This window comes from Mustela lutreola, chromosome 1 (genome assembly GCF_030435805.1).
Source record: "Mustela lutreola isolate mMusLut2 chromosome 1, mMusLut2.pri, whole genome shotgun sequence".
Classification (NCBI taxonomy): domain Eukaryota; kingdom Metazoa; phylum Chordata; class Mammalia; order Carnivora; family Mustelidae; genus Mustela; species Mustela lutreola.
Window position 1 is genome coordinate 285,640,853 of NC_081290.1, and position 16,677 is coordinate 285,657,529.

A 16,677-nucleotide genomic window follows, 5' to 3' on the forward strand; every position below is an offset into this window, starting at 1 on the left:
TTTTAATTCCTACAAATATTTCTGGATATTAGAGGCCAAAAGCAGTTCTAGTTTTCTTGTGACCTACTTTTTTAAGTTGAAGACTATATAAATTGCTTTATATGTGTAAGAATAAACACGATTTCTCATGTATGTTTGCATTAGAAGAAAGGAAAAACTTGGCCCATAATCTCTCCTCACCAACCCCACATTAGCCCTGTGTGGAAAAGGTGGTTAACTGTTGACTTTGGCTGTGGAAGGAGATTGGGGGGAGGGTGGTTATTTTAGTACCAGGAGAGAAACTCTGAATCATAATTGTAGTAATCTGTAAGTAGAACTCTCTTGCTCAGGACAGCAACTGCTGGCCCCGTATGACTCTTGTGCATAGAGTGTGGCTGGTCCAAGTGGAGATGAGCTGTAAGTGGAAGATACACCCAGATTTTGAAGACTTACCAGAAGAATTACATGTTGAAATGAAATAATAATGTTTGGATGTGTGAGGTTAAATAAAGTATACTATTAACATTAATGTAGCATTTCCTTTACTTTTTTGATGTGGCTTGAAACCTACACATGGCTCTCATCACGGGCGCATGCGGTGCGTGCGGTGCTGTTTCTGTCGGGCAGGGCCAGGCAAGCCGGTAGGTGGCGCCCGCTCTGTTCCAGCAGCCGGGAGCCAGGGGCCTGGGGAGGAGTGTACCCCAGGGCACAGGGTTCTGAACTCTGACAGTACATGCTTGTACACCTTTGTTTGAGATCATGAGAAATCTATTACAGATATTCCCTTCATCGCATACATAAGTAGAAAAAATATTAATCTATAGAGATTAATCTTAGAGATTAAGTCTTCCCTTTTGTGTTGTTTTGGACATAAGCAGCTGCTCCTTCTCCCATTGTGGCTTGTACTCCGCGTGTTGGAGGGACTGCAGCTGTGAAACAGGAGGAGTTGACACTCGCGGATACTCACTTAGGACATGGGATCTTGGCTGTTCCAGCGGGGTCGGTGGTGACATGGCGTGGACAGGCCGTCTTCATGCATGTGCCGCCCATGTGGTCTCAGGGCCCCAGGATCAGAAGTGTTTGCTTTCATGCTCAGCTGTTCCTCATAAGCTCAGAAATTCTTAATAATCTTGGAATCTTCTTTTGAATCTTTGAATGTTTTGCCTTGGGCCCAACCAGCCCTGCATCCAGATGTTCCACGGTGAACAGTAGTGTGCGGTGGAGGTTTCAGGGAGTACAGCTTCTTGTGGGAGAGAACTTTGCTAACTTCAAGCACAGTTCTTAGGAATAGAAGAGTTTGAGTTTTAAATTCATTAACGCTCTTCCTTGTCGTTCCCTCAGCTTGCTTCTGTCATTTGTAGGCAGGCGATCAGCAGCATCTCCCCTCAGAGAGCTGCTGGTTTATCTTCCACTGCATTTGTCCTATCATTCTTTCTGGGCTCCTGTTAGAAAGTGATACAGTATATTGCATTCTACATCTGTCATGTCCAAAGAAAACCCTGTGGTATCAGCTTGTCCACAGGGAGTTTCTGAAATAAATAACATAGTCACATATTTGCATCATATGCTTTTCTCTGTGTCTCACGGCTGTGTAATTAGTTTGAATGTGCTTATTGCAATTTGTTGCAGATGATCAGCAATAGTTTAAACCCAGGGCAGCAGGAACAGCAGTGTCTGGGGATTTGCTAGAGACAAGAATCTTGGGCCTGATCCCGAGTTTACTATATCTGAAGCTGTGACTTTTTTATCACGAGACCCTATGTGCTCCCTGTGCCTGTGAACGTTTGGTGGGGGCACTGGTTTAAACGTTGCACGCTTGTGGGGGGGTGCATGCTTGTTGCACAAACGGGCACTTCCTGTTGTCGTGGTACCTGTGCCTTTCAGTTCCCGTGCCAGGCCTTTCTCAGCGACGACTCACAACCAGTTTGCTTGGTGAGGATCCTGAGATTACCTTTCGCAAGACTTCAGGGCCAGCCAGTAGTGGAGCCAGCATGGGAATCTGGGTCCGTGTAGATGCTTAACAGTCCTCACAGGGCTGGGGAGGAAGTGATGTTTATTTGATGAAAACAAGTGGTTGTAGGTGGTGTACATATGTACCACATTTGGGACCTTTTTGAATATTCTGTGTAGGCGGCACCCTGGAAAATTAATCGGAGGGTCTGATGTTCTCATACCTTTACAGAGAATTTAACCGCCTGACTGTACTAGTTCCTGTGTCACAGATAGGACGGCACCGTTTCCCCCAGAAACAGTGTTACTGCCTCACTGCTTTGAATTAAAGGTACCATGGCCCAGATTTTGCTTCCAAGAGGGAAAGTATTTCAGTAATCTTAGAAGACCGTTAATTAAATGGCAGGTCTGAACTAAATAGGTTTATGGATCCTTTGGTCCTGTTTTGTGCATGTTGGATGGTCGTTTTCACCTGTGTCTTGAGTTCTGGGGCGTGCAGAGCACAGTGGAGGCCTTCTGTGGCAAGCTGACAGGTCACTCCCCAGTGACCCACCTGTCTGACCTTCAGCTCTTTTAGAGAAAACCCTGCTTGCAAGCCACTTAATCCAATTTACAAAACAACTCTGAGGGGGCGCCTGGGTGCCTCAGTTGGTTGCGCATCTGACTCTCGGTTTTGGCTCAGGTCTGGATTTCAGGGTCGTGAGATCAAGCCCACACTCAGTGCGGAGTCTACTTAAGACTCTCTCTCCCACCCCACTGTGCATGTGAGCGCCAGCTTGCTCGCTCACTCTTTCTGTCTTAAAGAAATAAGTAGGAACACCTGGGTGGCTCAGTTGGTTGAGTTTCTGCCTTTGGCTGGGGTCATGATTCCGGGGTCCTGGGATCGAGTCTATGTCGGGCTCTCTGCTCACTGGGGAGTCTCTTTCTCCCGCTCCCGCTGCTTGTGCTCTCTGTGTCAAGTAAATAAAATCTTAAAAAGAAAAAGATTCAAATAGATAAGTAAAAATCTAAAAACAACAGCAACAAACAAAACCCCAAACCCAAAGAAACAAAACAACTCAGGGATTTTGAAGAAAGATGGTTTGGTTTTATTTACCATTTCCCTCTTGGTCTTGTTAATAGAAAAGCTGGTGATTTGGTTTACTGTAAAAAATTCTATGCCTTTTTATCCCTAAATCCTATTGAGGTATAGCTAGGGTATGAACTTCACAGTGTATTTATATTAAGTAAAAACTAGTGGTTGAAGTGCTGGCCCTTTTCAGTTTTTCTGAGTATCTTAGTTGTATATTTTAAAGGACTCCATTTTACCACAGGTCCCTGGTTGAACTTTGTAACTGTTAGTTCATACCTAGCTTGTTTACTTCAAAGGACATGAGTAGAAGCTAGAGTAACTTAATATTCTGGTGCTATTCATTTCCGGTCAGTTTGCTTTTTGGCCAAAAGATAAAATACATGTTTGCTTAAGGAGTCTACTGTGGTTTTATTTTATTTTTAAGTTTGTAACGTACCCAGTTTAAAGAAAATGCAGTGGAAATGCGTATTTCAAAGTGTTCTGATTTTTAAAAATGCTATTCTAATTCAGGATGGTGAAAAATGAAAGGACTTAGGCATTTTTAAATAGTTGCTGAAAAATTCCTGCTCTCATGCTTAAATAAGTATAATAAAACAGGAAGTCACAGGCTTGGGGTTCAGAGGAGCTGGCTGGTCAGGTAGGACATGCTGCAAACTGCCGGAGCGCACAGACCAGCTACATGGCGGCTCATGGTAACAGTAGGCCCTGAGGCTGGCTGGCAGCTTGCTTCCTGGTGGTGATTTGGAGATGTGGAAGCACCTTCCATTTTTTGGCTCTGCCATCACTTAGAGCCTTTTTTGTCTTGGACATCCAGCCAGATGCAGAGGAGAGTGCATGGAGGTTTTTATGGTTTATGGCACAGTGGGAAGACATCGTCATGTGGCAGTACCTACTTGCCCAAGAAGTTAGGAGCGTGGTCTGTGTAAGCTCCTAGGGAAAGGAAAATGGGTCTGTAGATATCTGGGCCAGCAACCTGTGACCGCACCCTACCGGGTGGGCTGCGAAGGCGCTGGGTGGACACCCATGTCGTCTCAGAGATAGCCGGGAGGGAAGAAAGTTAGAGTCAGTGGAAACCTGATTGCCCTCTGAGCCAGGGACACTCAACTTCTGTAAAGGACCAGGTAGTAAATATTTCAGGCTCTGCGGGCCACATTCGGTCTCTGTCACACATTCTTTTCTTCTCTTTTCCTAAAACAACCCTTTAAAAATATCTAAACCATTCTTAGTGTGCAGGCTGTGGGCGGGATCTGGTCTGTGGGCTGCAGTTTGCCGACTCCTGCTCTTAAGTCATCATGGCTAATTATCAGTCTTCTTATAAATCCGGTATTTAATGAGTTACTTTTATAAGGTTGAAATTCGGGGAGTCAGTTTTTACTTGTACTACATTGATGTGATTATATTCTGATCTGTAATTGAGGATTTATCTAGTTTGTGGGCAGTTATAGTTTCCACTTGATGGATGTGAGTGTTTATCTTGTTTATTGTTAAGGGCTTGATAATCAACTTGGCTTTTGTGTAATTGATTTCTTAGTGTTTTTCATTATACTTTGCCTTTCTGTATGGGATTACAAAAATAAAAAAGGCATACTACTTTATGTTTTAGGATGTATTTATTGATTTTAGAGAGAGTGTGTGCACATGAGTAGGGGGAGCATAGGGAGAAAGAGAGAAGCAGACTCCCAGCTGAGCACGGAGCCTGATGCTGAAAGGGGGGCTCAATCCTAGGACCCCAAGGTCATGACCTGAGACTAAATCAAGAGACAGCCACTCAACAACTGAGCCACTCAGGTGCCCCAAAAAGGCATACCACGTTATTTATTTATTAAAGATTTATTTATTTTAGAGAGCGTACATGTGGGTGCAGGGGGAGGGTGCAGCGGGGGTGGGGGATGAGGAGAGGGACAAGCCAACTGACGCTGAGCAGAACCAGGACGCCCAGCTGGATCTCAGATTCCTGAGATCATGACCTGATCCGAAACTAAGAGACATGTAACCAACTGCGCCACCCAGGTGCCCTTAAAAAAAGCGTACTGCTTTTTTGGTGACTATTTTTAAAAAAATACTTCAGGCTGAATTATTAACTGTGTCCAGTTTTCTGAATTCAGGTGGAGAGACTTCCGTTAGATGATTAGAAATTTGATTTACAGGCCGGAATAAGCACAGTCTGACCTGATGTCAGTGGAGCATGGGAAAGTATTTGAATACAGCCTTTGCAGCTTTGCAGGCAGTGACTTTGCTGCAGTATTCAAAGTAAGTGCGATCGGGACATCTTGTGTGGCTCAGTCGTTTAAGTGTGTGCCTTCGGCTCAGGTCATGATCCCAGGGTCCTGGGATCCAGTGCCACACCAGGCTCCTTGCTCAGTGAGGAGCCTGCATCTCCCTCTGCCGCTCCCACTGCTTCTGCTGTATCTCTTTCTCTGGTGGATAAATAAAATCTTTTTAAAAATTAAAAAAAAAATAAGTAAAAGGAACTCTTCTGTCAATTTGTAGACATCCCAAGGTCAAAATTTCCATGATTGACCTTGAAGACAAGGTGTACAGACATGGACGATGAGGTTTTTGGGGTTCTCTAAGGAACTTTTGCTCCTCGAGCTGCACTGGAGCTCCACTCCCTGCCCGGGTGCCCACATCTCCCCTTATAAACAGTGCAGATTAGTATGCGTGTGGAGTCCAAATGTGGCCTGTGTTTTTGCGTGAACACAGCTGTCTGCGTCCTCATACGCTTCAGTAGCGAGGAGGAAGCAGAGGGGTAGACCGTGCTGTTTTTAGGGTTTGCAGTTTCAAACTCCCAGATAAATGAGCCACGTTGCTCCAGCGGAAGCATTGGAGGCTGTGCTGACAGTGTCACTCTGGAAAGCTGCTTTCTTTCCTCCTTTGGAGTTACCTTTGCTAGCTTTGTGCCTTTTTTCCCTCCCTGTTTGATGAGGTTAAAATGGCATAATAACGTCTCTTTCGTGTGTTGGCCATTTTCCGCAATCTGAAAACCAAAATAGCATTTATGGTTTTTCCACCATCTTCTTCCCTAAAGTTGCATTCTTGTCAGGAATACACCACCCCTGCTCTTCTGGCCTTGGTAATTGCCTCAGAAGTAGGAGTAGGTTGCTCTTGTGTTTGAACTTGTGTTTGTCCTTCACTAACCAAAGTGTTATGCTCCCAGGGAGCTCTCCGCCTGCTCCTGGTCTTGAAGGTGAGAGACCTCGCATGTGGGCGGTTGCTCACCGTGTGAGAACCTGTGACCCTGCTTTTTTAGCGTGTTCTGTGATGTCTTTGGTACATAATTAATGGCCTGATCATTAAGAGGAGAGAGGTGGCTGTGCTGTGTACTCGTGTCATTTGCTGAGCTTTGTGGCAAGCCTGTCTGTGCGCAGGTTCCCCTGGAGTGCGGCACTGCTGCTCTGGGCTAGGTGAGCTGTCGAAGCAGCTGCTCACTGCTTACTGTGTCTTCCTGTCGCTGCAGACTTGATGTGAGCATGTTGCTTTGTGTGTCTTTTGAAACATTTGAAGTTTTTTTTTTTTTTCTTTTTTCTTTTTTTGGAGCAGGGACAACTTTTATAACACCACATTTCATAATCTTACCTGAAACTTTTTCCCTTAAGGGGTCCTCTTTTTTTTTTTAAGATCCCTTAAAACTTGGCTTATATTTTAAACTCTGCGATTGTGTATGCAGTAGTGAAGTCACGGGAAGTGCATACACTTCTGCACGCCCTTGAGTCACCTGCCGTGGCGCGCGTCTGTCTTCTGTTCCTGGATCGGTCAGTATGACTGGCTCTATACATAAAGTTTGCCCTCCACAATCTCCAATTTTTTAAAAAAATTTTTTGAACAGATGTTCATGAAAATACTAAATCAGGGTATATTCATACCTGATCTCCTAGTATGGCTGATTTAGCAAAAATGAGTATTTCTCAAAATGTATGTGTGCTCTCCATAGGTTATGACCTGTGCAGCTTCCTTCCTTCCACCTAGGCTCTCCCAACACAGCATTTCACCTGGACGTGTGTAGCTTGTCACACGTGTTTTGGTGGTGATGGTACCAGGAGCCGGTCTGCTGCGTGGACAGTAGGGCTGCCGTTGACCCGTGGGTTTGGGCGTTACATGAAGTGAGAATGTGTGTTTCCAGACCCTGAGTTGGTGTTCTGTGGTGCGCATCTTTGGCAGATAGGAGTGACTTGTGAGTAGTCCTGTCCCTCATCAGGACTTCTGTTTGATGCTGTCGCCTTGCCCTGTGCTGCTCAGAAGTGGCATTTGAGCGTGTCTTGTCATGGCAGCTGCAGATGACGTCGTGACTCCTGTGCTTCCTGTTTCTTGTTGTGACCGGTCAGGACCCTCCTAACTCTGTAACTTGAAGAAAGCAAACTTCCTGTTTTCGCTGCTGAGGAAGGTGGGAGGGAGAGGAAGAAGAGTGTGTCTGTGGCCCCTTACCGTCCAGTGTACGTCCAGCGGTCCTCCTGACAACTGAGGGTGCTGGTTTCCCTCAGTCGTCGACAGTGGGGTTTTAGTTTAGTTTCTTTTTTAAGAATGGCACAGATTTTATCATTTTATGGTTTTCAGACTTTGACCTGTGAAAGTGCTCTTAGTGGCTGAAAGTGCTAGTTTGTGGTGGTGATTTATTTAATTCTTAAGTATTCTGACGAATACTAGGTACTTAGGTCACAGTGCTTGTCATTTGTTGCTTGAAGATATTACTTATGTGTAAGAATGTGTTCTTCAACTGTAGGAAAGGGTTTACTTTCTTGCTTTTCCAGCGTTAAATTCTTTTTTTTTTTTTTTTTTTTAAGTATGGGGCTCAAACTCATGAAGTCATGAGATCAAGACCTGAGCGGAGATCAAGAGTCAGACACTTCTCCGACTGAGCCACCCAGGCGCCCCTGCCAGTGATAAATTCTCAACAGAGTGTGGATGGGTTAATTTTTTAGGTTAAAATCATCCCAAGTTTAAGCATTTAAGTCAGAATTTTTTTTTAATCAATAAAACTATTTTCTGAGAAAGAAAAATCCTGCTGATTTTACTTATTTAGAAAGTATTTTATAGGTTCAATATGACACTTATTTTACTTATATGACTCAAGTTGGCATTTTAGATTGTAAAACTCAACTGAAATTTGAAAAATTAATATGTGAAATTTTATTTGAAATACTCTCTGCATTTTGTTTAGACCAGCATGTTTTGGAAATTTGATCTTCATTCATCATCCCACATAGACACACTTCTAGAAAGAGAAGATGTAACACTGAAGGAATTAATGGATGAGGAAGATGTTTTACAGGAATGTAAAGCTCAGAACCGCAAACTTATAGAGTTTCTGTTAAAAGCAGAATGTCTCGAAGATTTAGTCTCATTCATTATAGAAGAACCACCTCAAGACATGGATGAAAAGATCAGATACAAGTAAGAAAATTCAATCTTCTCTTTAGGGTGGGGTGAAGTGAAGTGGGGGTAGAATATTACGCTTGTCTTTTGGCAATTCCCCAGGGCTGTTGTAGACTGTGTAGAGTGTTAAGATGGTCCCGAGTGACAGACTCAGTGCAGCATTTAATCCCTTCTAGAACCGAGTCCAGTGAAATCACAGGGTTTTTAAAATGAGCATTCTAAATTGCAGTTAGAAGGCTTTGTGGAAGGGCAAAGTGCTTTATAAACAGTGATGAAGTTTCTGAAAATAGTAAGACGATTCAAGTAAGTATTTTCTCTTCTTTGCAAGTAGGAAGATAGAGATGATGTTCCTGCCCCAGATCACCTGGCAAATCTAAGCCAGAGCCAGGGTTATGAAGACCGTCACTGCTACAAGAAATTCGGGCTTTTGTTAAGATAAGGGAGTGGGTCTTGGTGAACGTCAGTGGAGGTAAATTTAAGTGGCTAGCACCTGGGGTCACCACAGAGCGTTTATGTCCTCCTCACTGGTCTCTCCTGCTCACCGCTGAGCAGTCGTGCGGGGGTGGGGGAGGCAGGTGGTTAGGGGCTTCATCACCGTCTCTTACGACCCTCGGACCGGCCATGGTTGGAAACCTGTTGTGAGCACTCGACGCGCGTGTCAGGTACTGCGGGTGCAGTGGACCGTCTCCCTCTGCGCTGGGCTCTTTCCCTCCTCCCCAGAAAATGGGAGAGATGCAGGAACAGAAAGTCATTAATATCAAGCGTTAAATAAAAACTTAATGGAATCGGAAGAATTAAAGCTTTTGGTAGATTTTTCTTTGCCCTTTCTCCCCTAGCCTCTTCCCTTTTTCAGGTATCTTTTTCTTTCTTTATGGGGAGAATTTTGCTGTCCGGGAAGTAAAACTTACTAATGCTTTCAGGCTACTGGTAGCTTGGGCTTTCAGATAGGCGAGGTTGTGTCCTCTGCTGGCCATTAAGATGGACAGCGAGCATTAGTGACAGCCTCCACTCAAAAGTGCCCTAAACCAGAGGAGGAAAGGAATGCGGCAGCGGGGAGACCAGCATCCTCCCATGCCCCGGAAGACCCACACCGGGCTGCTCTAGGAGTCCCTTCCCAGTGACCCAGGACGTGTGGGTGCGGCTTGTCGCGGGGTTTATCCTGGTGGGAGTCGGGATGCTGTGGGCTCTGTGTCCAGCCCACCTGAAGGGGGGTCACGGTCCCCTCTTAGAGAATTTGAGCCAAAGGGGTTACCCTTCCACGGTTGGTTTCCTCAGCAGCTGAGTGAAGCTAATACCTCTTTAAGAAGAATAGGCACATCACACCTTAGGGATGGTGCTTATTTCACCAAAAAGTGGTCATGTCTTTTGTAGTATTGCCTTGGCCCGCGCTATTTTTGTGCTCCCTTTGAGGCTGCGAGAGCAGGCGGGCCTCCCTGGACACACAGCCTTGTGGGTGGCCCCATTTTGAGGGTCCGTGACTTGCGCTGGGCAGATGAGCTCTGCTGCACTTCTGGCCAGGTTAGAGACCCCCGGCTGGATCCATGGAGGGTGCCAGCAGGTGGGATCTGAAAGCTTTCCGGGGCTGAGATTGATCTGTGATCACCTCAGGAAATGTAGACTAGTGCTTCTAGTCTGGGGATAGAGTGATTGCTGTGTTTTGTGTCTCATAACTTTATATTAGTTACACGTGGGCTGAATTCATCACTGTCCTAAGTGATCATATACAAGGTATTAAACATTTGTCATTTTGCACCCACCTTTTTAATCTTAATGACAGATATCTCAGTTCTAAATAATTCGGTAGAAATTTGAACTAACGGAACTTTGAGAATAGGTCCTTGTAGTATAATCAGTCCTAAAGCTAAGATGCTGTTGGTTGGGTTGAGGTTCCTATAGAGGGACTGCAGGGGACTGCCGCCCCGAAAGCCGAAGGGAGCCAGGCCTCGGGAAGGAGAGCCGGGACAGGCAGGTCGGGGGCGCTCTTGACAGAGCATGTGGCCCATCACTGTAGTTCTCTGGAGTGCTGGAGGCAAGAGCCTGGCCGGAATGCCTCTGAGGAAGTACTGGCCACCGAGCAGAGACCGTTCTTTCTAGAGTCTCCCGGGAAAGCAGCAGAGAGAGAAAGTGTGCTGTAGGCAGATCGAGTCGGGAGAGGTACAGTGGCGTTTTTATCCCTGGTGGGACAACTGGCGGCACGTTTGTGTGCTGCCGAGAGCCATGCAGTGTGGCGGGAGCTGCTGGCCAGAGGGAGGGCCCTCCGGGGATGTGGTGTGCCAGAGCAGGTGGGAAGCCGGCGATCCAAAGGATGGTGGAGGGCGGCTTTTGGAGCAGTGGGCTCTGTGGGGAGGGAGGAGGGAGGCGCCTAGATGCACGTTGTGGGGGTAGTCTCTTCTGATTGCTTCCAGGTTGTCACCACAAAGGAGGCGAGGTCAGAGCATGCAGCGGGAGAGGCAGAGTGAAATGGGGAGGGGGTCTCTGGGTGTGTTAGAAGCTTCTCTAAGTTTAAGGAGAGAGGAATGCCAGCCTGTTTGGAACCGGGACTTTGAGCCCTACGTATAGTACCCAGGCCCCATATGCATGCTGCATTATCTAGATCATGTGTCTCAGTCACTGGAAAAATACCTGAAAAATCCGTGAAAAAGATGTTCTAAATGCCCATGTCCTGTTCCGGACCTTGTGTGTCAGGATTTGGAGACGATACCGTACGCAACGTGGTTTACCGGCGCTTTATTTGCCAGCAGTTTCCGATGGGGCAGTTGAGACAGTGCACCCCCAGCCCCCAAACCAGCATCTTGGAAGTTTTATGAAGTGGAAAATAAAGAGGAATAAAAACAGCGAGCTTTCCTTCTTCTCGGGCCTCCTTCTCAGTATTTTGTATTATCCTTCCCCACGAGGTAAAGGCTACTGTGTTAATTTTACAGACTTGGAAACGGAGGCCAGGGAGGTTAAGTAACTTGTTCAAGGTGATGTGGCTTGTAAGTGGAAGAGACGGTCTGGACCTAGGTGGTGACCGCCCAGAAGCCACACCTGCAGCTGCTGCGTTAGCCCGCCGCTGGCATCGTGGTGCCTCTGTGTTACAGCCTCCTCGAGCCCACGTGTGCCATAAAGAAAGAAAGACGGACTTTAATTTGAGCCTCAGAAGAAAGCTCTTAGATAATACGTTCTTCGTGCACATAGACCTGCCACATCGGTTTGTTCTTTTCCGTCCGCTTCCTCCCTGCCGAGGTTCACGTGGGGACGTACGTACTGCTCTATCTTCCGACCTCATGGCAGACCCCCTCGGCGGCTGCGGCCTTCTGGTTTGTGGCCGGTGGCCTCTTGAGCCAGGGGCCTCACGGCAGGCCGCCTTGTTTGTCTTGGATGCCTCGAGGGCTGTTGTCTGGGTTCCAGGCAACAGCCCTCGCCTGTCCGATAGCAACTTGTCGCTGTTTTGTCACATCCCTGTCCGGCCAGCCTTGACTTGCCACTGCAGAGGACTAGTTGGTCCTGGATCCTGGCTGCTTGACGGGGAGGAATTAAGAGCAGAGACGTGAACTTGGGGGTGGCGGAGAGCATCGTTGGACCGGCCTTGGAGTCTGCACTTGTTGCTGTTGAAAACAGAAGAGAAAATGTGACAAGAGGAGTGAGCGGAGGAGGCGGATTCGCTGTCTGATGTCAGAGAGAGTGCTCTGGTGGTCAGCGGCAAGCAGGCCTTCAGGGCTGCAGCTGTTCCCAGGGCTGTGCGGTCTGCGGAAGAGCTCCGTGTCCACAGCAGTGAGACCTGACGCCGGGCGGATCCCTGGGAGACCCAGGAAGGCAGGCGTGCCGAGCTGGTTGGTGTTTGGCGCGCCGCTCTCCTCCTTGGTGACTCAGGCTGATGTCTTGTTCTCTGCTTCCTACGTCACAGCAGTGATTCTCTTAAGGTGCAGTAGTACAGGCCCTCCCAGACTCGCAGCCTTGTGAAGACAGAGGTGGCGGGTCTTGGAACCAGAATGTGTCTGGAGAACTTACAGGGTGCCGTACGTAGTGCAGTTTCCTGGAAACCGGCATCCCCCACCGTTGTCCTGTAGGCGCTGGTTGTGTTGCAAGCTCTGCTGCTGACGGCTGTGGCCAGAGGGGTCCTGTGCCCTGCCCGAGGTGCGGCCTCCCCGTGCTCCTGAGCCCTAGGTGTGCTCTAGTTTTGTTAGGGAAAGTGTATCCTGTAGAAGCTTGCTTTAGAAGTAAGTTTTTAGATACCGTAGAAAATTCACTATAATCTAGAGGTTGGACAGAATGGATTGAAATGATTTTCTAATTCCCAGAGGTGATTTTGTTATTTTTCACAAAATTTTAGGAAACATTTCTGATTTGTGTTCTACTTTATGTAATGGAACTGTTAACGTGGATGATGACACGAGTGTCCTGTTCTTCTAGGTACCCAAATATATCTTGTGAGTTGCTCACTTCCGATGTCTCCCAGATGAACGATAGGCTGGGGGAAGACGAGTCCCTGCTCGTGAGGTTATATAGCTTCCTCCTAAACGACTCCCCCTTGAACCCGCTACTTGCCAGCTTCTTCAGCAAGGTGCTCAGTATTCTTATCAGCAGAAAACCAGAACAGGTAAATACCATTTTCCAGAAGGTAAGTATTAGGGCTGATTGTCCTCCTGAGACGATCCCCTGTAATTGTGTTCTGAGTGTCCTTCAGTCCAGGTTCTGCAGCGGAGTGTACTTAAATACACGGACTTAACACTGCCCTCCACATCCACGACCATGTTCTAGCTTGATGTGTTCTCTTTGGATCGCCTCACGGCCCAGCACAGCAGTGTACTTTGGTCTCCTCTCTTGACCAGTAGCTGCAAGCACGAGCGCGTGGGCTGTCCGCTGGCGAAGGCAGCGCTGTGCCTCATACTGAGTGGCCGAAGATGCGAGTGGCATTGTAGTGACTGGGGAAGCGACAGTTGTTTTTGTGTTTTTTTTTTCTTTCCAGTAATGATGAGCACAACACAAATGAGGCTGTAAATCAAAAAGCTTTTCCGTAAATGTAATTGATTAGTTTATACAAATGATGACAATTTTGTTTTGATTCCACTCAAAATCTTAAGTGTTTAGCTTGAGATGTCTCTGTTTATTTTATTATTATTATTTTAAGGTTTTATTTATTTATTTTAGGGAGCGAGGGAGAGAGAGAGAGCGCGCGAGCACATGAGCCGGGGGAGGGGCAGAGGGAGAGGCAGACACCCTGCTGAGCACAGAGCCCAAGTAGGGCTCGATCCCAACGACCCTGAGATCATGACCAGAGCCAGAGTCAGACGCTCCACCGGCTGAGCCACCCCGGCGCCTCGAGATGTCTCTGTTTAGACTGCCTTTCCCATCCAGTAGTGCTGGGCAGAAAACCCTACTTCACTGTAGAGGGAACTGTCCCACTCTCTCCTCCCCGTCTCCCCCGCGACCCCTCACATGTGTTTTGTTCCTGAACAGCTCAGACACACTTGGGAAATTGATTTTCCAAGGATCTGCCGTATGTGTAGTGGTTCTCAGAGCACGGTTTCATGACCAGCAGCGTGAGAACCACCTGAGAATCTGACAGAAATGCAAGCCTCACCTCACACCTCATGAGTCAGACTGTCTGAGGGGGGCGCCCAGGCCATCTGGGAGTTCCAGTAAGTCTTCTAGATGGCTCTGATGCACACTGAGACTTGAGAGTCACAGCTCTAGTGCACACTGGTGTGAAGAAGGGTGTGCTTACGGGGAGATTCTGCTCCACTCTTGGAAACAGGCACCCGAGGAACAGCAAGAGCCTCCAACGCTCAGGCACGCATAGACGCGCCAGAGTGCGATGGCAGGGCTGCGGTTGGTTGAACCGGCCGGGCCTGGCTCCTCCCTGATGGGAAACAGGCTCCGTGACCCGTCCTTTGCTGTCAGCCGACATGGAGGGATGGAACTATTTTAGGCCCATCATGTCCATCCTTTGCCAACGCAGAGTGGATGCGTGTTTTATTTTAGACAAGATTGGACTTATGTTCTTAATTAGGCGGGATTATGCCCCGAGATGTATTGGAATCGAGGTTCGTTTTTCTTAGAGGGTAACCCCCGAATCCCGATTCCTGTTGTACAGGCTGTCTTTTCCTCTTCTGCCTTCTGGCGAGAACGGACGGGGCTGCTGAGCGTCCTGGCGGATTTTGCACACCGTCCCCAGCCCGAGTCCTGGTCCTTTCAGGTGGCTGCAGCTGTGACGGACACAGGCCTTCCGCCGGCATCGTGGTTTTTCTCTTTGCTCCGTGCTAGGGGAGCCCAAATTCAGGGGCTCTTCTTCTCACTGTACCTTTGATACAAGCGAGAACACGCGAAGCCTCCTGGGACTCTGAGGGTTGGCGCTGCCCTTGTGGGTCCCATGTGTCGCGCCCGGGCGCTGGCGTTTGCCGATGGAGGGCTCAGAGGGGGGCCTGTCACTCGGCGGCTCCGCGTGCTTCTTGGCTTAGGGCTCTCGGAAGGAGAATGAGAGGATTCGGTCACCGTCGCTCTTCTAGCGCCTTTCTCGGTTGGAGGACTAAGGGCGGAAATGGTTTCTGTCCCGTGAGATGTGAGCGAGGCCGTGTATGGCTGCGGGGACCGAGGACACCGGGGGCCCGGCCTGGCTCCCCTGATGCAGTCGTTCAGCTCACAGGCCAGGACGGCCGGCCGCGGGGTTCCTTCGGTGTCAGAAGTGGTAGCATCTCTGCGGTGTCATCTTCCCTCCGGGACCCCTCTCTGTCCTTGTCGTACTGTCCGCAGCCCTGGCCACAGTTCGTGCCTTTGGCCTCCTGAGCTGGTGCTTTCGCCACAGAACCACGCTGTATCTCTGGCTTTTTCCTCTTTTCTCCTCCGCTGTGCTTGTAACAACTACTGTGTGACTCAGTTGTAATGGATTAATTGTGTCTCACTTCTCGAAGGCTCTTGTTGCCACATTTTACCTCCCTGTTCAGAGGAGCGGCAGGTCACAGGTGCTGCTCTGTTTGCGCCGGCGGGCGTGAAGCGATTTTTGTCATCTCTGGCTCATAGACTTCATCCCTGGGATGGCGGCAGGGTTTGTGGCTTTTGTGGCACGCCGATCTAAGTTGAAACTTCAGCCCAGCCACCGTTGGGCTCTGGCAAGACACTTCACTGGCCTGTGCCTTGGTTTTCCTATCTGGCACTCCGAGTGGGGCAGCCCCTCCTCGAGGGCATCGAGAGGGTTCTCTGAGATTTAGCTGCTGCCACACTGGCCACATTGCTTCCGTGATATTTGAAGAGATACTGGGTGCAGATGGGCAGAAGGCCCACAGGGGTGTGCAGGACAGAACTCTCTGCCTCTTCTTGCAGAGAAGAGAGACCCAGGTGGCAGTGGTAACATCTCGGGTCCCTGTGTAGCTTCCCGTCTCCTCCACGCTCACCCTCCTGGTGTCCATCTCGTTAGCGAGCAGTTGACGTCGGGCCACACGTGATGTTGTGTAGCAGCTGAGCTTGCCGCCAGGACGGACTTAAAAACACTTGTTTTTGAATTGTTTTTTCCTACTTGCTAGGGGCTGATGAGGATTTTGAGTATTTACTCTGCATTTTAGTGTAGTCTGAGGGACTTGCTTTATGTCCATAAGCTGCTGAATGGTATGTTCTTGGGCTCTCTCTAGGGCATTAAATTATTTATCCTTACTCTCTGACAGTTAATAATGAAAGTGAACAGAAATAAAAGACTTTGTTATGGTGTATTTGTGTGAGGAAACGTGTGATAATTTGAGGTTTTTTCCCAAGGGGTTTTGCGTACGCTCACAGTTAGACGGCTGCCCGATCTCCCGTCTGGTTCCAGCTCAGCGTCTGCCAGTCCTCCACGCAGGGCAGCGGTGGGTTTCGAGAGGGGCAGTTCGAGGGGTCAGGATGGACTACGCCGGAAAGGTGGTGGTTCCCCGGTTATGTGTCTTTCAGTTTTGGTTTGTTCTCCTCTAGATTGTGGAATTCTTGAAGAAGAAACGTGATTTCGTAGACCTTATCATAAAGCACATAGGAACTTCGGCCATCATGGACTTGTTGCTCAGGCTCCTGACGTGCATTGAGCCTCCTCAGCCCAGGCAAGATGTGCTGAACGTGAGTAGAATCAGGACCCCTGCACTGGCGCGGGGTGCGGCCCCGGAGCCCGCAGGGCTGCTGGGTGCTGGGAGGGATTCCAGGGGCTTGGAGAGGAAGGTTGTCTGGGAAACGGGGCGGGGGTGGGACTTTCAGTGGGGCGGGCAGGGTGGGGAAGGAAGGAGGTTCCAAGGTACGAAGAGATTACGATTTTGCAGGGTTTTGCAGGGTTCATGTCCCAGATGTGCGCATCTGGAGGGGCCTGCGGTGTT

General features: G+C 48.4%; 1 protein-coding gene across 17 annotated transcripts in view; it reads left to right on the forward strand.

Annotated features, from left to right (window-relative positions):
* PPP6R3 (protein phosphatase 6 regulatory subunit 3) overlaps nucleotides 1-16,677 on the forward strand; it is a 140,694-nt gene that overhangs the window by 58,652 nt on the left and 65,365 nt on the right. For 16 of the 17 annotated variants that reach the window (XM_059149836.1, XM_059149852.1, XM_059149861.1 and 13 more), the window contains 3 exons: nucleotides 8,157-8,389; nucleotides 12,764-12,950; nucleotides 16,289-16,426. In XM_059149836.1, coding sequence (XP_059005819.1) covers nucleotides 8,163-8,389; nucleotides 12,764-12,950; nucleotides 16,289-16,426 — 552 coding nt within the window. In that variant the 5' untranslated portion in view covers nucleotides 8,157-8,162. The remainder of the gene's footprint in view (nucleotides 1-8,156; nucleotides 8,390-12,763; nucleotides 12,951-16,288; nucleotides 16,427-16,677) is intronic. The other variant, XM_059149976.1, reaches the window with a different exon arrangement.